The sequence below is a fragment of the Nilaparvata lugens genome, chromosome 5 (genome assembly GCF_014356525.2).
Source record: "Nilaparvata lugens isolate BPH chromosome 5, ASM1435652v1, whole genome shotgun sequence".
NCBI lineage: Eukaryota > Metazoa > Arthropoda > Insecta > Hemiptera > Delphacidae > Nilaparvata > Nilaparvata lugens.
Window position 1 is genome coordinate 2537402 of NC_052508.1, and position 24428 is coordinate 2561829.

At 34.2% G+C, this 24428-nt stretch overlaps 2 protein-coding genes across 12 annotated transcripts in view; one reads left to right on the plus strand and one right to left on the minus strand.

Moving 5' to 3' along the window:
• LOC111050043 (glutamate receptor ionotropic, NMDA 2B) overlaps positions 1-23687 on the minus strand; it is a 345263-nt gene extending 321576 nt beyond the window's left edge. For all 3 annotated transcript variants that reach the window (XM_039429685.1, XM_039429686.1, XM_039429687.1), the window contains exon 1: positions 23455-23687. The gene's annotated coding sequence lies outside the window, so the exon portion shown is untranslated. The remainder of the gene's footprint in view (positions 1-23454) is intronic.
• Positions 269-13801, plus strand: LOC111064509. Of its 9 annotated transcripts, none has more exons than XM_039429691.1 (2): positions 269-509; positions 11551-12878. In XM_039429691.1, the coding sequence occupies exons 1-2, from the start codon at positions 456-458 to the stop codon at positions 12223-12225; spliced, it is 729 nt and encodes a 242-aa protein (XP_039285625.1). In that variant the 5' UTR covers positions 269-455; the 3' UTR covers positions 12226-12878. The 9 variants fall into 9 exon arrangements, with proteins under 9 accessions (XP_039285625.1, XP_022207947.2, XP_022207943.2 ...); XM_022352255.2 differs by lacking the exon at positions 11551-12878 and adding an exon at positions 7253-8030 and having other exon boundaries at positions 280-509; XM_022352251.2 differs by lacking the exon at positions 11551-12878 and adding an exon at positions 3883-5280 and having other exon boundaries at positions 317-509.
• Positions 23688-24428: the final 741 nt, after the last annotated feature.

Below are 24428 nucleotides of genomic sequence, written 5' to 3' on the forward strand. Positions count from 1 at the left end.
CAGTATGTATCAATATTATGTGTCAGAACATAAAATACTCTATATGCTCTTTGATAGAAGCATTGACCAGTCATTCCGCCAAACTACAATCCAGTGTGATACAAGCGCTCAAACAGTGAATATCAAATGCACCTAAAATCCGACAAGTTATATTCAAGTTTAAAATTCAGATGATGATACAATAACGAGGTGCCGCAAAGTTAAGTGACGTTCAAACACCATTCCAAATTATTTAAACAAGTTTTATTGCTCCACTGCTAGAATCATGTTTGTTCTATTGATACAGTAGCACCTAATCATACAGAGTTTTCTAGAGCTTATAATCTCAATTATCACGTTGATCGTTAGAAATACTGAGTTTCTGATCGCATTGGAATTTTTTGTTCAAAACAGTTAGTTATCTACTGGCTCTATATGCTCTACAATTCCATTCAAAAGTAACAAAACATTAGATCATGGATCAGAGTTGCTGGTTGAGAGTTCTCATCCTACTCTCAATGTATCTTATGGTGAGAAAGAACATTTCATTTTTGTTCAGATAAATTTGAATTTACCAACACGATGTGTAGTATCCCAAATAGAATATCATAACTTGAGATCTGGAAAGGAATATTGAACATTTGGGCTAGGAATTACTTTTATTTTCAAAAAGCTATCCACCTGATCTTTGTGTGCTTGTTGCTGCTGATCCAGAAGTAAAATTCTGGAAGTGAAATGCAAGAAGTGAGATGCAAGAGGTGAGATTCAACCCATCAAGTTCTATTCACAGGAAATATTCGGAAACCACTATAAGGGTATTCGTGATTTAAAACAAAATCCTATTATAACAGTTTTGAATGAATCATGTTATTACCTACAGAATTATACAATACTAGCCGTCAGGCTCGCTTCGGTCGCCATATCCGTCTAGCCAGGGGCTCCGCCCCCTGGACCCCCGGCTGGATCGTCCAAGAATGAGATCAGCAGGCTCGCTTCGCTCGCCTGCATTTTTCATTTGGGCATTTTTATCATATGTTAGGACAATCCAGTCGGGGGTCCAGACTAAACGGCTGGCTAAACGGATATGGCGAGCGAAGCAAGCCTGACTGCTAGTAATATAATATTCCCAGGATTGAAGTAGCAGTGCCCAATCAATTTCTCCGCGATAAATGCATTTAAATCTTCAACTTGGTGCCAACCTAACAAAGTCAACTCAACTTAATGCCAACTTGACAAAATTATCAATTTAGTTGCCAGTTAACAACTGTTTCGAAGAGGTACTCTATCTAGATTATAGTTCTATAGTAACATATGATATGGAAATTTCAATATTATAATTAAGAGATTGGGAGAAGAGGAATATACATGCTAAAAGACGAACTTTAAACCCTTAAAAACAACCCTTAGCGTTAAAATATTGCCAAAAGATTTCTTAGTGCGCCTCTGAAGGGCCAACTGAACATACCTACCAAATTTGAACGTTTTTGGTCCGGTAGATCTTTAGTTATGCGAGTGAGTGAGTGAGTGAGTGAGTGAGTGAGTCAGTCAGTCAATCAGTGAGTGTGTGCCATTTCGCTTTTATATATAGGCTATATAGATTCTATGATTCAATCATATTTTTAAAAATCTGGTATCCGACTACAGATTGAATTCCTGTGTTGCATGAGATTTAAAGGAATAATCTCTGTATAGGAATAATATTCTTACAAACTTATCGAATTCTTCCCCACATCGGAGAGAGAATAGTTCCTATCTTAATTGGATCAGCAACCGAGTATCTGAATATATATTAATAACTAGTGTTTATTTAACTGATATTCAGTATCTGAATATATTAATAACTTGTATCAAACCGCTTCATGACAATGATACGGTATTCCGATATTTCATTGATTTTCATGAGCAGAGAAGTTCAATAATACTTTCTTGAATAGACTCATAATAATTTACATTGAGCAACCTTTGTCAACAGCATTTTGCTGGTAAGTCTTGATTACACAACTATTATACTTTATATAGTGGATATGGAGTATATTAGAACGTTCTGTTCTCATGAAATTCTATTAATGTTTGAATATTCACCTGATAATAATTATTATTCGATATTGTAAATAGAAGGTATAAAATTTTTCAAATTAGATATCATTCAAATAATGGAATAAAGAGTCTATCTCGATTTTCTTGAATGCATGTTTTTGAAAGTCTTAATGCTTCTAAAGACTTATCTTGGTCGAATGTTCTCCACCGATATCCCAATCTATGAAACCCTTGTTTTTTATCGCCATTACATCCCCCCTTCCATTGAATTCCCAACATTTTACAAGTACAATAAGCGGAAAGTCACTCTCAGAATTCAAAAGATCAAGGAATAGTGATCCATAAAAAAGTGATATGGGAATTCAAGAAACTGTCCCAATTTATTGATAACTGTGCAAAATAAAATATCAATAGAAAGTAATGTAGCATTATAGCTTTTTACCACAATTATTCATAGCCCTAACAAGTGTCGTTTAGTAATTGTTAGACCATTTTGCCGATGGAATTATCATTCATTGTGATCTAATGTATTCTTGCTAGTAGAAAAATTATTCACTTACAACAAGGATACTTCACATAGCACTTTCTTCTTGTTCATTCAATGATTTAATATTTCTAGGTGAATGCGAATATTGCTGACCATGGAAAAAGTCTCATGTTCACATTGAAACAAATGGATCAGACAGTCAATCAAGCATTTTCGGAGGAGAAAATCAGAGTTCTCACTAGCTATATTTTCAATAGTGATTCTTTCCATAATATACTCAAGATTAATTTCAATGGAAAAATTACGGCTGCACAACTTTACAAAGACAAGAAATTTTTCAAACAATTGCAGTCGCAGGTTTATAAGTATTGCCGGCAATGGCCAAAAATGAAAAATGATGCTGAACTTCTAAGGGCTGTGAAAGCTTTCGTAGATTACTGGCCCAAGCGAGACATGTCACTAACAATGTATGATCCAGTCAGAGTTGGTATTGAAAGAGTCTATCGGGGAGGATATTACTTTCAATGCTTCATGATTTTCATCAAAAATGCTCATGTCACTAAACAGTTGACATTCATCACAGATAAATTTATCAAGAAATTGGAATCTTTGACTTGGTTGGATAAAATACTTTTTAATAGAATAGAGATAGCCAAAGAACATATTTTTCATTACAACAATGAGAGAAGATTCATGGAAGATCTATTTGATGCCATTGATATGGGAATTTTCAATGAACCAATAAAAAATTATTACCTTTGGAGAGCGAATGCCATGGAAGATGATGGTATATTTGCAAAAATCGAATACTATATACAAGACACATTACTTCGTCAAACTGACTATCAATTGAGAATTTGAGGAAAGCATATTATGAGCTCATCCAATGTATGGATATGATTTGATAAATACAAATAAATATGGTTTTATTCAAAGAAAATTTGAAAATCAATGGAAATCATCCTCACCTGTTTCATATCCTGTATTATTCTAATGTAGAGATGTATTTTCGATTCACCTGAACTTTAGGCTCTAATGATTAGAATAAAATTTGCATACATATAAACACTGAAGTAATAGTACAATAGTTCTATTGGTCAGTATAAGTTAATAATTGGAGTACAGTTTGATAATATGAAATATTATATTATAAACGTATTCATAATAGGAGCTAATTAATAGAGCTCTCTTACTCTCTTTTGTATATTCCCTGATAGCACCTGAATATTCGTAGATAGCACGCTCGGCCAATGTCATGTGTTCTGTTTGTATTGTAATATTATGGAAATATGCTATATCATTAATGTTCTAAAACAAACACGAAGCGGAAATTTTTTAAAATTTAGATGATATTCCAAGGAAATCTTGCTCTATTTCAGGTCAAATCGGATAAAGAATATGAAGAAGAGATCTTGGAATACGTGATTTCATCGAGAAGACTACATCAGTTACTTCAAGAAGCCTACACCGAGGAGAAGACCTTGACTCTTGCTGGCTATATAGTGAACAGCAAATCATTTCGTGAAATATTGTATCGTAATTTCGGAGGCAAAATTGATGTGTTACAATTCTATAATGATGAAATTGCGTATGATAAGTTCCGGGGCTACATGTACACATATTGTCGTGGTCAACAATTGCTTAGGAATGATCTTGATCTCACGAGGACTGTCAGATCTTTTATTAAGTTTTGGCCGACGAGGAATATGTCACAATCAACATACGATCTCAAAGTACAAGAGCTTGGGGTGGATCCTTCGTCCATCGGCTATCTCTATAAATTTCTATTCTATTTGAGAAATATCAGAAATAGCGGAGAGTACAGTTTTATCAGCGATGAGTTCATAAGGAGAGTTGCTGATAACAAAGACTTGATTGTTATTCTCATTAGTCGTATGGAAGTTGAGAAACAATTGATTTTTGATTTTAATGCCGAGAGACGCTTCTATGAAGAACTTTTTGACGCAGTCGATAGGGGAGTTTTCGATAAAGAAATCGATAGACTTGAGGAATGGAGGGAAAAAATTACAAGAATAAATTTCGGTCTAATTAAGTTATACACAGAGACCATGGAACATCAACAAAGACAGTTTAAGTTTTACTCTACAGAGATAGCAATTTTGTAAAAATACTAATTATTAATTGGTATTATTGATAATTCATCTTAGCTGTTCTACTATCATTTAGATATTTTAGATAATATGGATGCTATAGTGATGTTATAGTGAGGTCCACATTATAATGGCAGTATTTGATGAACATTGCTATCCTTGTCTATCATTCAACAAAGCAGATAGCCCTATTCTCTTCTCGCTCCGCAACGCTACATCACAGCGTTACATTTTCTTAATGTAATTATTCGTCGAATGAAATATAATTTATCATTTTCAACAATAGTTTGTCAGATATATCGGTGTCAGGTATCTGCTATAGCAAGACAGAGAATCGGCAACTCTGTTCTCCTATCTTTCTCCACTGTCATTATCACATGAACCTTACTATATCAATATTTATACTCGTATTTTGAGGGATTTTTATTTCTGTAGAAAAACTATCGAGTCTCCCTGGAGAAATGAATAAAACATATATATGTATGTGGTATGAGACAGAGTTATTATTTGGTATATGTACTTACTACGCCTTTCTATCAGTTGTAACAGATTCTCAACATGGAATTAATTTATTCTTAGAGGTTTAGGAAGGAATTCATGTTCTAAATAATACCGTGTTGGGAAAGGCTAGATATTCATAAGCATTTATCATATACAAATTGATGAGATAAGATGTGTTATACGATAAAATATTCAAAATGTAATCAAGTATAATATTCTGTTACACTCCTTCTCTGAAATCTAATTAGATTCTTTGCTTTCGAAAGAAATGATATACTGTTCTCTTCCAAGATGCATGAAATGAATATCCACCCCTGTACTGTCGAAGAAAAAGACGTTGGGGAGTCAGCCACCCTTCAGTCGAAGCGCGAAGCGCAGAGGCTGCTACCCACCCATTTACAGTTGTAAAATGCGTTGTTGAGGGGTGGCGCAGCCGGACGTTGGGGGATGCAGTGGCTATGATAAATTCATTTTTATAAGAGATAGATCAAATGAGAAGATCCATCAATTCAATATATTATGATGATCGAGTCCCTACAATTCATCAGGTGCGAAATGAATAGCTTAAACCAACCGAAACTAAGCTATATTCAGGTTATTTGATTAATTTACAGTATTTTTTGTTCGGGCTGTTTATGAAGAATATATCCATGTTAAGCTGTAATTTCAGAAGCGGCTTCTATCATTATTACTTGGAAATGTTTATAGTATTGAATTCTCTCAAATACAATTCCCGCATTTTCTATGAATGCTCATTTCAAGAGTTGAATATTTTAATGGAATTGGTATTGATGATATGGAGCACGTAATATTTATTCAGATGCTCCGTAATCGATAACCTATAGTCGAACGTCAAATCCAATTCTTGATTATTTGAGGTTCTGAAAGGTATTAGCACGGAATAAACATACCAGTGCTTCTCTACTCTGTGGTATTAGGTTCGCAAACGTTTTTGGTAGATAGAATTCGGGAGCGAATCAACATAACATGTTCTTGATACTAATGCTTGTTGCAGGCCAGGTTCTGGTGAGTATTTTTCCACCTATCTGATCCTATATTCTGTAAAGCGATAATTCCATAGATGGCTTTCACAATTCATTGTTAATGATAAAGGATTTCCATAACTGTGGAACATTCATTGATAAGAAGTAGCTCTTTCATAGAACTTCAATTTGAACTACTCTACCAGGAAAGATGAAAATGTTCACAAATATTATTATTTCCTTTTTTGATGATCAGAGGTAACAAAACGATATTCAAACTCGTTTCGATGATAGCTTTCTATGAATAATAGCTTATTCTTATGGTAGAAGTTCAAAAGTCGGAGAGCTATACATGAAAATAAAAAATAATATGATTTCTCATAATCATTAACATAGTTCAATAAGAAGAATTTCATATTTCTGAATAAGTGATCGAGAACCATAGAATTGGCATTATTGTGATCTAGTGTTTTTTCCAATGAACTACATTTTTCCTAATGATTATAGTTGGATCGAACTTTGAAATGTCAATAATAAGTAATATGGTAGCTTCTTGGAATTTTTCCAATCCTTCCTTTTCCATCTCCCAATACAATAAGCTACATCTCATACCATTCAATTAAAAGTTAATAATTTCTGAGCACAATCAATTCAGAATTCTTATTGTGCATCACAGATAATATTGAATTTCATGGCATTGAACAAACCCCCAAAACCCGTTAGCTGGTATTCACAACATGTGAGAAAACTGAGCTTGAGGGAATTCCTTCCAATTCAATTCAATTTATTAAAACACACAAAACAAGACAAAACAAAATGACAGAGAATTACAAAACAAATGGAATACAATAAAATGCTACAAATATGAAAAAACCATGGACTCTGTGGTTGGGTGTGTTGGAGAAGAGAAAAAAAAGAGAGGAAGATACCTAGCCAACTATGGTTTCCCATGTTTCCTATAGGCAGGCAAACACTTGGGATCGAAATCGCACTGAAAAGTTTCCAATACCGTAGTATATTATAGTGAAATATTTCATAACAGTTTTCAAACTACACTGTATTGACTATCCACTTCAGCAATGGTCTCTGAATCACATGTTAAATCATCTTTGAATTTTCATTATTTCAAGGCCTTAATAGGCATTTGCTTTTAGGTGATTCTTGAAGTCAGTGGAGACCAACAGAACAGAGAGAACAGAAATACTTATGTGAGACAACTAATTCTGGATGCTTACAACCAGGAAGAGGTCGAAGCTCTCACAGAGTTCATCATTGATAGTGTTTCATTCCACAACTTTTTGAAGAAGAATACTCATGAATCAAGTACTTGGACTAATATACGGACGGGATCCTTTAAAACTTTCCAGGAATCTGTGTTTGCTTATTGTAAAGGATTGATTGAATTGAATAGGATACCTCATCTGATTTTAGCCATCAATGCCTTCATCGACTATTGGCCGAATAGGGAAATCAGCTCAGAAAGGGATACAAGAGAGCTGAAACAACCATCAAAGTATACTAAGGAAGGGTTTAGCAAACCAGATTATCATTTGAAGCTTATGGAATTCATCAGGAGCCCTGAATGTAGGTTATCCTTCGTCAACGATGAATTTGTAGGAAAGATTCAGAGTAACGGAATGACGAGTAAAATCAAGGAAACAATAGATAATAGAATCAGCATCGCCATTCAAAACAATTTGAATTACAAGGATGAAAGAATCTTCTATGACAAGCTCTTCAGAGCTATAGATGATGGGGACTTTCAGGACGCATTGCTCGCATATGACGACTGGTTAGAAGACACCACATTGAATTATAAGGAAGTAGTTGAATACTTATCTGAAGTATTAAAGAATTGAAAACTGTTTCTTGAATGCTTTGATTCTATTGTTCATATTATGTACAAGTACCATTATTGGAAAAATAAAAAATTCACAGAATGAAAAAGAATTCTGAATTTTCTCCTACCCAAGATAAATATTTCATGATGAGTGTTACAGCCTTTAAATAATTAGAATTGCTACACATTCATAAATTAGAGATGGGAAGGATCATCATTTGGATGATTATCATTCATCAGGATAGCCTGAATTTAGATTATTAGTCAATAGCAGAGGCCGATCCTAAAGTAGAAATTATAATCATTGAGAAGGAAAATTTAAGTATCAAAATATATAGAAATCAAATCAAATCGACTATTAATTTCAAAGGTATTATTATCACATGAAAGTGGAATCAAAGAGAGATCCCGACAACTATAGCTCTTTATATATCTTTCAGGCTAAATTTGGAGCTGTTGAATCAAGTCTGGAATTTGAGGAGAAAACTCTACAAAAGTTGGAGAATCTGAGAAAGCTGTTAGGAGAAAGCAGACAAGTCGCTGAGATGAGAGTTCTTTCACAAATATTAGTCCAAAGCAAAGTTTTTTCTGAACTCATAGAGAATAAGAATCTTAAAGAATTCCTGAATGATGCTGAAGCTTCTGGAAAATTCCGTTTGTACTTACATCAATACATTTGTAACTCACCGTTTCTGTTGGGAAATGAAAACATGATAGATCTTGTCAATGCTTTCGTCACCTACTGGTTGGACCTGGGATACATCACGGTTCGGCTACATGTTGCTGAACATAAAAAGTCGTATTTGGAAGATATTGAATGTTTCTTCGAAGATGAAATCGCTACTAGGAATTTGAAGTTTGTAAATGATGATTTCATCTTGAAATTCAAGAGGGACATTGATTTTCGGTTCAACATTGAAGATGGAATCAAAAATCGAGTTGAGGTTGTATATTGGAACAAATATAACTCTGATGACGAGAGACATTTTTATGAGAAGCTTTTTGAAATGATTGATCGAGGTTTGTTTGATAATGATATAAAAGAGTTTTTAGCTTGGAAAACAGACACCACAACAAAAATGAGGACATTGAATCTCCACATCAGTCACATGAAACAAGAAATAATAGATTGTGAAGAAGATAAATATTGATCAATGATCACATTGGAAATTAATTGTTGGAGATACTCTTGATAATGTATTTTGCTCACAATATTGATGTTTTTGAATGCTGCATTTCCTGTTGTCATGAATTTTTTTTTGAAGATTACATAAACGATTAGAGTATATTCTATTCTCTTATTCATAACTTTATTTAAAAATGGATAACTTAGTAATTTAGAATATCTTAGTAGTACAGAGATAATTCTGACATACAAGCGTACTGAAACATTCTCTGTGCTATCCATTATTTTCTCCTTGTCTCTCATCCCAATCTAATCTAATCCAATCTGATCCCAATATTATATCTAAATCCAAAGCGCATCAAGAATTAACAAGGTTCGAGATGATTGTAATTGGCAACCAAAACAGAGAACCATGTGTGCTCATTTGAAAGTTGGGTTTCAACTTGATGTACGAAACATGAATAATATTTTCTTCATGTTTTGATTATTGTCCACGTTTTCGTAGACAATACGAACAGCGGTGGGAAGTGGCATGCGAAGAAAATCACCTCTCTCCTTTTGTGCTCTAATTTAGTCTTCCAACATGTGTGTGTGTTGACAAAGAGTCCTGGCCAGTTCGGACCCGTCGTAAGCTCTGGTCTGTATTAAAATGCAAATATTTCTCCACACTGTTATGGCAACTCTGCAAACAAAGTTACCCACAAATAATGAGCTCTCTTCAATTTACATATGAATCAGCTGGAACGAGAAGTTCTAGTTGAACAATTCGTGACTGAACTACTTTTCTTAATGAGATATTATTTCGTTGAACAAATGAGTGGAATCCATGAGGTCCAGATTACAGATTACATCCAGTCAATATTAGATTATTTATGACGAATAATCTTGTCCATGATTCATAATAATGGCTCGTTTGTCATTGTGCTGAATTTTATCAATGTTACAACCAATTCTATGAAATTATTTATACCATTCAATGGATGCATGTGTATGAAATTTCATCATTACCTGAATTCATTGCCAAAACCAGACGTGAATTTACTGCACAGCTATTGAAATTCATATAATACAGAGTAATGTATAGTTCTCAGTTCGAGAACTTTTGTTTAGTACGAGAATAATTCGTTCACGAAAATGGAAAAACTTATTCTTTTTCATTGGTTCCACTGTGCAAATCATAATTTGAAATCTTTTCCTTGAAATTATCAACCTTGATCATGAATAATGATCTTGAACGTTCTATAAAGTTCAACAAAGCTTACAGGCAGTTGAGCAAGATATTTAGATGAATTGGATTCCAATTTGTTTTGGCTTCAACGTATCATGCTTTTGATAACGTGAATATTCCAGAGTTATTGCCCTTAAGAGAATAAATACTCAAGTTTTCTCACATAACACTATACAAACTTCTTATAATCAGATCTGGATTCATGCTAATCTACAACAAGATTTTGACGATTTTCACAGCAAAACCACGTTGACGATTTTTGAATAGAGAATTTAACAAATTTTGAACAGTTTATTGTTTCACATAGTTTTGAGAAGAATGTGGACTGTATATAGAGTTTGCATAGTTTATGCAATCCATTCTTTGCGCGTTCTAGTGGAAATTCTAGTAGAGCTTGCTGCAAGGAAACTGCCTCACAGGAAGTTTGGCAAGCTTTATCGCTCCCACAATTCCAATGGAAAGCCTGGTTTCCACAATCCTCAGATCCTAAGGACGTTGCCAGCATAAATGGGATGTAAAATCACATTTACATGGGCTATCTTATTTGATCTCAGCAACTTCTACGTCGAGAATAATGATTGGAGTCTTACTCCTTGTTTTTCAATTTCACAATATAATTTTTGATAGTATATTATGATCAAGAGCGTCGCATTCACAAGCTCTCACTCTACAGAAAACATGGAAACAATGCCTTACAATATCAATACTATAACTCCTTTCTCCATTCTTTTGATAGATTTTTTAACATTATTTTCCATGATAACTTTTGATAGATAACTTATATATATTTTATATAATAAATCATATAATACCTGAGGAAGATAAATACCTCATTTTAAAACATTTCTTACTTCTTTGACTATTATTCTGAGTGGTTAGCTTCAGGGTAGAACTAGCGAGGTTTCCCTGGTTCGTTTAATACGTTCATGACGTTGGAGACGATAACGGAGAAACTGGAGAGTGAACAAATCGAGAGCAATCATTTTGGCAGCTCCATAATTTATCATGAATAGTGACTTGCGTATCATCAATAGAAATGGCTCGACTCAATATTTTGGTGTGGAAAGATGAGATAACAAAGAAACGGAGAGGAGAAATAGAAAAAAAAAGATCATTGTCATCTTGTTTAAGGTCTCCAAATATTTCAAATTCACAAAAGGTAGCTTGTTTTTCATTTGCCATGTAGTGAAAAACAATTTCTTTAGCTTAATTGAATTTCATACTGGATGATTATATATATTATTATCATGTCTTACAGGTTGGACTCGGAGAAGAAATGAGCTTGATGAGAATGATGAGACAAAAGGTATACGATATAATGATGGAAGTGTATGACGACCAGGATGAAATATTTCTAATGCAAGCGATACTGAGAAGTGATGCTCTGTTGAAGAGCTTACAAGAGAATGATGTGGATGCTTTCTTGGAGAATAAAGAGGCATTTGAAAAGTTCAAAATATACATGACGTCATACTGCATCCATTATGAACTTTTGGCCAAATATTCTTCATTATCAAATTTATTGACCGATTTCATTGAAAAACGATTGATTGGAGATCTATTTGTCACGTCATTTATGAGAGAACCCAATTTCGAATACATCAACGAACTGAAGAATGCATTGGATGATTATAAATTCAATAATAATTATGGAGAAAATCAGATTTCTCGTTTGAAATTGTTATTGAACAAGACAAAATATCACCAGAAAATTGTTTCAATAATCAATAATCGATTGGATATATGGATGAGAAATGCGTACAACATGGATGAAGAGAGGACATTTTATAAAAAGCTTTTTCTTGTCATAGATGATTCAAACTTTTATAGTCAAATTCAAAATTTCATTAAGAAAGAGAAGGAAGTGGCGAAAAACGATGTTATGGAGCTTGCGATGCTTATTGACCGAATAAGTAACAATCTCTGGATGTGATGTTTATATCTCGCCTATAAAACAATAGAATTGAGAACATTACAAAATCATGCATTTTTCTTTTCAAACACATTCATCTTTTTGATTGCTTATGAATATTACACTCATTGAGTTAAATTTGAATCTTAAAGAAGAGACTGATTGATTAATAAACTAATGTAGTACAGAAATAGAGTTGAATGATCGAATGATCGAACTCATACTAAGCAATTTTTTCCAATCAAAACTTAGCTGAAGTGTCCTACTAGCATCATTCATCAGCTTTCAAAACTAGTTCCTTTCTCCAAGCACTATGAGAAAAGTGAGGTAATTTCGAACATAAAAGTTATTCATCCTGGGATAGGTTTTCAAAAAATATAAAAAAAAACAGTTATATGCAACTCATGTAGTACACTAGACATGAATAGCTATTGACAAACAGCTCTGATGCTTGAAATTATTACGAGTCTGAACTGGTATGTATCTTAGATAATTTTTTATTTTGATGTCCATTATATCCACATGATCTTTTTGCGTGTGTGTGGGTGATGGAAAGTGCGAGGGCCATTTGATTATAATAATGATGAAACGTTCATACCTACCGGCGGGATTCGATCCCTGATCAGGTAGCGCTAGCAGACTGAATGGTGCAACGCCTCAGTCGTCTCGGCCATCCTGGCCGGTCAGGACTACTGATTATTGACTACTACTTTAACTATTATTTGACTATCACTTACAGATGCCGGACGTAGCAGGGAAAGAAGCCGGAAAGAATTATCCAGGAAAAATTGCTACAACGATCCAGTCTATTGAAAGTATGATTCTCGAGGAATACGAGAAATCGCAACCACAATATGTTGCCGCCCTCATTATGAGTAACCCTTACTTCAACGATCTCGTTCCAGGAGAAGTCTCTGATTTCATAAAAGATGACGGAGCGAACAAAAAGTTTGAATTGTACCTGCACACCTACATCCAAGACTACACCTTCTTGTCAAAAGACTCCAATATGAAACAACTGATTGATGCTTTTATCACATCCTACTGGCCTCCTTCTAGATACACTGATTCTATGCCAGCAAGATATCCGGAAGGAGGATATAAAGATAGATACGTAGATGATGTTATGAGTTTTTTGGATTGTAAGAATTTGATAGCAGATCTTGAATTTGTGAATGAGACTTTCATTGATACCTTGAGTAAGGATTCAAAATTACAAGCCAATCTTAACACGGCGATTTTCAACAGATTGTGGCTGGTTATGACCAACAATGTGAATACGCATGATGAAAGACGTTTCTATTTGAGATTGTTCAAGCTTCTCGATGAGGGAACTTTCAATAATGACATAGAAGAATTCATGGAATGGCGAAAAATAATGCAGGAATCTATTGAAAATATATCATTACAATTGAATGATCTGAAAAAGCAGTATGAATATTTAGATAACTTGTAAGGCATGATTGATTTTTATTGCATGTTTCAGAATAATCTTTCTCTCCTCCTCTCTTAACTTCGATATAATAAAGAGATTAACACAAACGATGTGCCATGTTTATGTTGCGTACTTTTTTCTCTCCATTCAAGTCAAAAATAAACCCATACATACAAATTAAATACCATTGAGTTTCATTCATTTTTATTCATGGCTTGGTTCTTCATAATTTATATGTTTGATCAAAACTAGAAGAGGCTGACAACAACAATATGTAAAGGTCAGATCGATGTATCACATAAAGGTACACAGACGTTGTAGTGGCACGCCGCAACGTCAGCAATTACCTATTGTTATTTATTCCACTTGTGTTTGCCTAAAACAAAATGCAAAGAAGCTTAACAGAAAATAAGAATATTCTACTGCACTAAACTATAGCACATACATAAAAAATAAGCTGCTAATTCATGTCATTGTAATTATATTCTTTGTCACTGAATTAAAATTCTCCCACTCGGAAGAATATTCTGTTAGTCCCTCCCTTTTCCTTCAAGGCACTTTTGCTAACCAGCATCACAGCGTCTTAATTACCTAACATTACTACGTTTCAAGTATTTCCAAGAACGACTGAGCAGTGAAACAATAAACTTGATACACAGCTTTTGTTGAAGTCTTGGACGTGTTGGGTTAGAGGATGAAAATATAATTGGATTACTATTGATGTAGTATACGTTTTTCCAGTTATATGCGTTGCACCAGACTTTTCTAGTAGTTGTCGATATTTAAGTGTCTGATATAATTTGACTGAAGCTATAATATTGAGATAATACAATCTTTGCAGTATTTGCATTTAAAAATACGATCTAAAATACATCATCATCATCATCATCTTACGTACAAGGATTAGGTTAATGCCTGTTCCGACTTACAAACAGCTTATTAATATCTATATTTCAATTACAAAATTACGCTATAATATAAACAAGTAGTGTATTTATTGCCATCTCTTCCGTGGCCTACCAATAGATCTTTTCCCTGCCGGTTTATAATTCAATATCTGTAGTGGAAGCCTTTCTGCCGGCATTCTTTCCACATGGTCTTTCCACTGCTTCCGGTATTGTGTGACTTTTTCCAACAAGCTGTAAATTCCTAGCTCTGCTCGGATATCATCGTTTCTGATGTGGTCCCTTCTATCGCAGCCCTTGGTTCATTAAAATACATCATTCCTCATAATATTCTGATAATGACTGATTGCGCCTAGTATCCAGATAGCTCAGATACCTGTTTAAAAAACGTGTGTGGCTCGAAGCGAACCTGCCGGCTTATACCACTAGCTCATAGAGTCACCAATATTTGAAGCAACACCGTACCAGGGAGTCAAAAGTCCTAGGTGACAGACATTACATAATATGTATAAGGTGAAGTAGCTACTGAAATCTTACACTAATATATTGTTATCCCGTCACAATTAACAAGTAAGCGTTCAAACAAAGACAGTACATGTATTGCAAATCACCTATTCTCATTGTCTTCGACACAATATAGAACTTGTTAGTGAACTGGATGAATTTAGATTTCTATCTAATCAATCACTTCTAGAACTTAAATTCAGAATTCAACTCCTCTAACTCTTCCCCAGCATCAAATAATCGGCAATTCATGCTTTCTCGATATGTAGGGGTGCATCCAATCTTTTATGCTTTATTCATTTGAAAAATATGATTCTCTACAATGAGTTGATGTGTAGAACATTATAATCTGCTCACATGACATGATAATGTTTGGAAAACCAGCTCAAATGCCATTAGTCGTTTTCCAAGCTCAAGTCATAAAAATGTAGCTCTAAGGCTACTGAAATGTTTATAGGAATGTGGGAGGATTTCACGCCTCTCAACACATCATTGTCACTAGCAATGAACTCTAGGAGAGCAGCAATCGTATTCCAGAGTTGGCAGGACTGGTTTGCGGGTCTTGCAATATGGACATGAAAAATGCAAAATTGAAAAGGGGATTTATTTGGTGTAGCGGCTTCATTCGTACCCATGAAATTCTACTTAGAAGCCATACAGACTTTTTGTTGCAAATGCGAATCTGATGGGAATTCGTGCTGAACACTCTGCCCACTTGTTTTTCCGAGTTGAAGAAATAAAAAATGGATTGCGCCTTTTTTTGTTTGTCTCACTCTACAAGCTTAGCTAGATTGAGAAATCATGATCTCTTTAGAATTTTACTTGAAAACAGTACCATTATTGCTATATTATTCGAAAACACATATTCATTCAGAGTGGGCAGCCAAATATTCTAATTACCTGTATCTTTTGATCACTAACTTACAAAAGTGTCCGTCAATCGAATTTCGAATAACCATCAACTATTAATAGAATTTTATTGTTCCGTGTAATTTGAGTTTGATTTAGAGTTTAAAAGCTCTTCCTCTGCTCGGCCCATTCTGATTTCGTAGCAACTCAATGCAGTCTCAAGAATATCTCGAAATAGTATTTGATGAGTGAAACATGAAATTTTATTCTTTATACACTGCACAATATATTCATGGAATACTATCCCGTGTTTCTCTCCAATAATCTCATAAATAGGGGAGGATATCCTCGATACCCTCTCTGAAAATGGACATCTAAAAGTCCGAACTTCACTGTTTCATGTGAAAATATTACTGTAATACCGCAACTTTTGCATATTTCATCATATTTCTTGCTTGATATCATGTAAATCTCTTCAGGTTAATATTATTCACCATGTTATTTTACTTTTCCTGGTAATATTTTAACGCTAGAACGTAAGTTGAATTTGTTTCGTTAAACACATGAATAGAGGAATCTGAATCTCTCTCCTAACAATTTTTTATTTTGGTTGAAGTTCTACATTTCCTCCCACACTTTTAAACAACTTCTGTTTATTCACAAAACTCAACATAACAAACTTTCGTGTTTGTTTTAGGACTCACGAGCTATTCGATTTGATACGAAATCGGTTGTAACTAACACAGCCAACTGGCTGACTACAGTAGAACTCCAATTATCCGAATTTATGGGGACCGGGACCCATTCGGATAATCGGAGCTTTTTTGAAAAAATTGCCATTGGAGAGAAAAAAGTGTTTTGATATTGCACTATTCTTTATTGAATTAAATGAAAGAAACATGATATTTCCACATGTTTCAAATATAAATAAAATGTACTTTTGTACAAGTTTAGGAATAAAAATCATTGTTTTTAAACAATATACCACATTGTCCTACACTGACTTCGCAGAGGGAAGGACAATAGTGAGCGAACGCGCAAACACTGGCTTCGCGGGGGGAAGAATAATAGCGCATTTAGACTTTTTTGGACAATTTTTCTTTTTTCTGAAAGTGATTCGGATAATTGGCGATTCGGATAGTTGGAGTTCGGATAATTGGAGTTCTACTGTAGTTTTAATCAGCATTCCACATAGTCGAAATTAAATGAGGTTACAGCAACGATCTGTGAAAATTGTTATGTAAGAGAATTATCAAATTAATTTTGCCAAATAGTTACTTCAAATTTTCCATCTAAGATTCAGCAAAAGTTCTATAATCACGCTTCTCGTTATGTCATTAACAAGCCAGATTAACATGCAGATCAAACGTTTGCTAGCTGCTAGTAGCCGTGGATTAACTAGCTGAAAGTTACTTCACCCAAGTTTGAGTTGCCTGAAGCTGAGTGATTGATTGGTTTCACTCGCAGACATTTGCAAGTGGATCACCAGCCTCTAATCTGCGGTTGAATTGAATTTCAACATTCTCCAACATTCAATTCACCAGATTAGTGACATAATGTCTCGGCCAGAACAATTCACGGTAAAAAAATGAGTAATGATTTTCCTTCCATCAATAATAATAATCACACCAATTTTTATTACTTTATAAGCGCACTATACTTTTCAATCGCACTTTATAATATTATCATAACAACGCAGTTGAAATGGATGAGTTGTAACATAACCGTCTCAGTTCATGCGGAGGAGAAATTTTCTCAGGAATTAGTCGTGAGGAGAAATAGTGATTGAACTCAATAACCAGTGAAGCAAATAATGACTCTCTATTAAATTATAAAATTCTTCATAACTCCAAAAATTAATCAAATTGTTTTATTTCCAAGTCTTGTGATAGAAGTGATATGAGTCAGTAGGCCTACGAGAGAATAATAATTCATGGAGATTATTGAAGTTCAAGTAATCTAACAATAGCTGGGAATCTCTGAGTTTTGTATTATTATAAAATGATGGTCGATTATGGTGGTTGGATTTGGTACAAAATTTTATCTTGAAAAGCTATACGTTTGGTTCAATAGAATGAATATCCAAGTACAAATCAATTTGATACAGGGGTACGGTAGACAGAATTCTGCTCAATAATATACGAAACATTATATTCACATGAACTTGAATGACATGTTGTATTATTATAATTTGTAATCTATGGATTAGACTGAATATCACCCATTTGATACTCACAGCTTTCATAGCAGCTCATAGAGTGTTATATTATATACATCCTTGTTGAAATGGCTGAGTTGTAACATAACAGTCTCAGTTTATGCGGAGAATAAATTCTCTCAGGAATAAGAAGTAATGTGATGAAATAGTAATTGGATTAAATAACCAGTGAAGCAGATGATGACACTCTCAAACAATTATTTGCATCGAAAAAGACAAATCATACAAAATTCACTATCCATTATAAAAGCATGAAGCATTATGTTTATTGGAATATACATGGACTGCCAATGCAATCTTAATTCATTCAATTCAAATTACGGAACTATCTGAAATATAATATATTGTGGATAGTTCCGTACACATGAATTTATTATATTCAAATAAATCATGTATAGAATCCAATACTATTAAACGAGCAATTTCTGTTCATATGTTTAGATGTTTATATTTTTGTATTTCACCGGATCTCGAAAACGGCTCTAACGATTCTCACGAAATTCAGAACATAGTAGGTTATAATATAAAAATTCGATTGCACTAGGTCTCATCCCTGGGAAAACTCGCTGAACAACATTAAAGGGATAATTATTATTCATCCTTGTAGCAGCTGATGATAATTATTTCGTCGTTTGTTGATGATGGAAGTGAGTGAGCGAGTTCATGTGTGTGGGACTGTGTCAAAATTATGACTCAGCTGTTCAACATTTGTAATCATTCAATCAGGTACTTAGTGCTGGTTGCAAAAAAGTCGGGTTATTTTCAATCCTGATGAATTTCATCTTTTTGAAATGGTCTTCACTGATTTGGTTCACGTGAAATTAATCAGGATTAAAATTTAACCGGCTTTTGAGCAACCGGGCCTTTGTGAAGGAAATTTTTGCATTCCTATAGGAATTAATCTCAATTTACTGTGATTAGATAGAACATTTCTGTATGAACTATGAATAAAATTTTATCGTAGGCTGATATATTTTTTATGCTTTTGTACTTCAGAGCAAAGCTATTTCCCTGATATTCATAATTATATGAGGAATCTGAGTTAATATGACGGATTTTAGAGTTACAGTGGATGAATAATTGAGATTAGAGATTTCACAATAAATTATATTTTTTGAATGTAAAATTTGCATTCCATTTCGATATGCGATTTGTTACATTGAATTAAAAATTCAAACAGTTGAAGTAATGGTAGCTCTTAGAAATTCAGTAACTTTTGAATGGAAGCTTTTTTCCATTGCTACAAGTGTGAAAATGTAGAACAGTCTTGCTTTATTGAGTGACTAATCATTTGTTGATGCGATCTCTCCAATACGAATCGATTGGTGTTTTCAGGATGTTTGAAGAGTGCAACACGAATGCAAGAGAGTTGTATTTGTCATCATCGTACACATCGAATCGAACAAATTCTTCCACAAACAATAGACTGCCGATCTGTCTGAGGTAGGCAAACATCAGGCAGTGCAGTGTGGTGTACAAAGTCATCGACTTCCCACTCATGAAACGTTATTGAAGTATGCAGCAAATTTGCTGAAAAAGAGAAGTTTCATTCATCCAGTACGTTTGAAATTTTCTCCCTCCTGCTGTATGAATGAAGCAGCATATTGGAAATATGAATGGTGTGGATGATACCTGGAATAACTCAATACAGGGTCAGACTGGAAATGGAAAAAACCTGATCATATTCCACCCCTTCACTCACCGCGTGCCAATCATGATTTTGTATCAGATATGGATGTGGGAGGTGTATTATGAATGGTGTTTTTTGGTCATTTCATATAACAAAAGAGTAAGTTTTTTTAATTTTACAATTATATACTGTTCGCTTTTAGCTCTTGGAAGATGAATGGAATTTGAAGCCAAGTCAACTAACAAGCTATAATGAATGGTTCACTATTCACTAGGGGCTATTTTGGAGGTATTTAGGAATCCCAATTTCTAAGTCTTGAATCTCTTATCTTTCTATAATGAGGGAATATCAACAGTTAAGAGGGTTTGATCAGGTAGAGAGGGTTTATATTTATAATTAATAATATTGAAATTATGAAGATTATTTCTATAAGGAAGATATTGAAGGGTATTAATCAGCTAGACAGTAAGGTACAGTAGTTCATTGTAAACTATACCAAGTAGTAATTATTATAAACAGCTTCAATATATTTTAATTCTTATTCGATTGATATTGTGTTTCCATACATACTCCCATCATGAATATGATGTAATTTATCTCTATACAGTGTAGTAGTACCAATTATTGCGTGATTTCACAGCAATCCTTCTGAATACTATCTATTTTCATATTTCCGATATTATATTTTGTGAGTACCATTCTACTCCTACGTAAACCTCGCCCCACAATGGGGTACTGAGAATTAAGTACAATATTAAACTCTGAGAATCAAGTCAACTAACAAGCCATAATGAATGGTTCACTATTCACTAGCGGCTATTTTGGAGCTATTTAGGAATCCCACTTTCTAAGTCTTGAATCTCTTAGAATCTCATAGAATATTTTGAGTATCAGTTCCTTTGCAGTGGGTGATAGATCAAAATATTCAAATAGAAATTCATTGACAATAGCTTATCTCTATGAAATTGAAGCATAAGATACAATAATGTATTAAGATTAGATTTAATACTGTATTACTTTCAAATGTAATAATTGTGTAAGAATAATTATCGATGACACGTATTCAGAAGGGATATAGATCAGAGCTCAGGAATTCAACTTAATCTCAATCCTTCTGTATTGTGTTCTATATTCTCATCTGAACTCCCATGTATCTCAATCCCATTAACCTAGTTTTGCTGGGATGTTTGTTGCACTTCAATACCCAGCATCCGAGTACTCTTATTGGCCTTGTTATTGTTCTCATCATGAACTATTCCAGATGAGCGGACAAGACAATACAACATGCTACAGTAGTGTGAAGCCTATTAATCACATTCCATAATAAAGTTTAAGGCAATCAGGTATTATTTTCACGAGTAGAACTTCTGGCTGCCTGTGTATGATCTCAGTAGTTCAAGGATTATAAGGTTGCGTCTGATGTCAGATTGGCTGTGACCCAATTCCTGGCTTGAATAACAATTCGTGTTGCGTAAACAGAACAAGTAGATTTCTGATCCATCCAGTCAACGAGTCATCCTAATCCGATTATTGACTACTTCCACCCTTGGACCACGCATGCGAATGGAATTGAGGTTTGATATGTGTAATCTCTCACTCTGAATGAATGAATAACATGAACCGGGTGTTGGAGCCGATCTGTGTTTTTTTTTAATTTTTACGACACTTTTTTGAAATTATTCTCATAATATTACATTATTCGTTTATCAATAACTATGAAGTATTGCTGCAAATGTGATTACATGAATTGTGTGAATATAAAATCTCAAATAAACTATTATCTTTAATAAAGATGGAAAATATTGCTGCAAATGTTGTTTCTTTAATTGTCTAAAAATATCCAGTCATAATTGAATATCTTAATTAAGTTGGTTGAAATCTAAAATTATCTCTATTCTACCATTTTTATATTTCAGAGTATCTCAATTCAAAAAAGTGAGAGTTCAACAACATTCATGTGGGAGAGAATCCTTAATCCTTGCATCATTGTCCGTACATCAGAATCTGAATTTTCCATTTTTACTTTCCTTGCCCTATTACCATAGGTAAGGGAAGTATTGCTTTCCGAAAAAATTAAGGTACCCTAATTTCTAAATTTCTGTACGTTTCAAGGTACAACAAAAGTGGTTTTTGGATATTGTTCTGTATGTATGTATGTGTGTGTGTGTGTGTGTGTGTGTGTGTGTGTGTGTGTGTGTGTGTGTGTGTGTGTGTGTGTGTGTGTGTGTGTGTGTGTGTGTGTGTGTGTGTGTGTGTGTGTGTGTGTGTGTGTGTGTGTGTGTGTGTACACGATACCTCATCTCCCAGTTAACGGAATGACTTGAAATTTAAAACTCAAGGTCCTACCCCTATAAGGATCCGACACGAACAATTTCGATCAAATGCAATTCAAGATGGCGGCTAAAATGGCAAATTTTTTAGGTGAAAAACAGGGTTTTTCGCGATTTTCTAAAAACAGCTCCAACAATTTTGATCAAATCTATACCTAAAATATTCATTGATGAGCTCTATCAACTCCCACAAGTCTCATATGTGTGAAAATTTCTGGAGCTCCGCCCCATCTATGCAAATAGATGACTCCCAATTGATTTTGGACTCCCAATTATCAGGCTTTAGATACAATTTAAAGAAAAACTTTTGAGTGGAAATGATTGAGCATGGAAATCTCTACAATTAATGTTCAGTACCATTTTCACCTAAAATTGAAAATAAGCTCGAATGTCGAGAAAACGTGATTATTCAATTGCAAACTGTTGATTCTATTAAATCATTCACTACGAAGAGATAGCAGACCTCGTGTGTCTCCAGCGTTATTGTCCTGTCACCAGCTGGCTCAGATCTATGAATAGAAGACTCGAGATGCGCGTGAACACCAGCGTCAGGGGATCAATTTTCAAAACGGCAAGGAAAGTTGTGTGAGTGCGCCACACCAAGTTGTGTGAAGGCATACCAAGTACTTTTGTGAAGTTGCTGAGTGAACAAAGCATATTCGGCTGAGAACATTCTTGAAAATTATACTCTTAAATTCAGCTCCAAGTGCTAGTGAATAAACCAATTATTTCCTCTATTTTTCTTGCTTTCGATCATTCGCGATTATTAAATTGTCTTTCACCAAAATGAAACACCCCCAGAAATTCAGATGGGCAAATGTCTAGAAATCTACCAGAATGAAATGAATCACTTAGTAGCTGGAGTTGGTAAGTAAAATGAAAGTCATTTTTTAAAAATACAAATTGTCTCAAAATAGTACCGTAACGGTACTAGTTGATTCTTCCAAATGATTAAGTAGATTTGGGAGAGTATTGTTACTGTATATAATAATAAGTTTCTGAGAAACTTGTTAATGTATGGACATTATACACTCTATACAAAACTTACATAATTTTACTGAGCAATAAATTGGGGAAATATTAGGCAATAACTTTTCCTTTTAGTTTACTCAGTTCAATGTGTTATTCGTTCTAAGAATGCGATTTGAGTAGTTTAATATGATATCGAACTCTTCCATAAGGCATACAGACTTCAAAAAATATATTTTTCCAACAAATCGAAAGTTCTCATTCATACAATCATATTGGCTGACACATACAGATAAAAATAAGTATCAAACAAATTCAAATAGTTCTATTTGAAATTATATAATTATAATAACTATATAGGTGTATATTATGTGATATGAAAAAAGTGAGTAGAATAAAGTATCACTCACTTTTCTAGTAGTTGATGTTTATCCAAGTGAGTGATGTGTCACTTTACACCATGACGTTTCTCCAAGAATGTTTTCCCAACTTTAATTAGGACATTCCGACAAGTATCTACAGTGCACGTTTTATTGGGGTTACCGGCTAAACTTGACACGGCCCAATTCGATTTGGACCGAACCGGGGGTGTAGCGGCGGGCAGACAATGTGCGTTACGTTGGGTTGGCGCGCACTTGGGGGGTCTGTGAGAAACACTAGAGAAGCGCTCGACTAGCCGAACCCGACCGACCGAGGGGTCACGAAAATTGCTGCCTATTCAGCGCGCATGACTCTGCCCCCCCCCCCTTCAGGGCCACCCAGAGTCATATTCCTCCACAGCCAGACTCCCTACTAACCTAACAATTATCTATCAACCACAGGTCTGGCATACCCGAATTCCTCACACACATAAGTAGCTAGATTTATTATGCTATATTGGAATACGAATCATCCTCAAAGCTAGAATTTTCTCACTTGATAGGCCTACCAGGTTGTTCCGTCGGTTCTCGGTTATATATTTTTTATTCTATTATGAGGAAATAATAATATTTATGGGTTGTGTGGTAGAGCAGACCTAGAATCCGAACTCTACGCTCATTAAAATCAATTTTTCTCTTTCTTGATTTCTTCATTTATTCATGTATTTTCATTTGTCAATATTTTGTTAACAGGATTCTTCACTATCCATTAATGTTTGTGGAAAACTAAGTTCAATGGTGTTTCAGTGAATTTTCCATTCATTTTTTTTATTTATTTGTGGATACATATTACAAATAGAGTATTCATCATATTATTATGAATATTGAGAGTTATGCATGGTTTTATGTTGATTATATCTCATTACAAAAAAAGCACAAAGAATAATATTGCAGAATATATATGAGCCTAATGGAACCATACATAACTTATATCGTTTGTAGGCTTTTTCACGTGTGACGAGTAT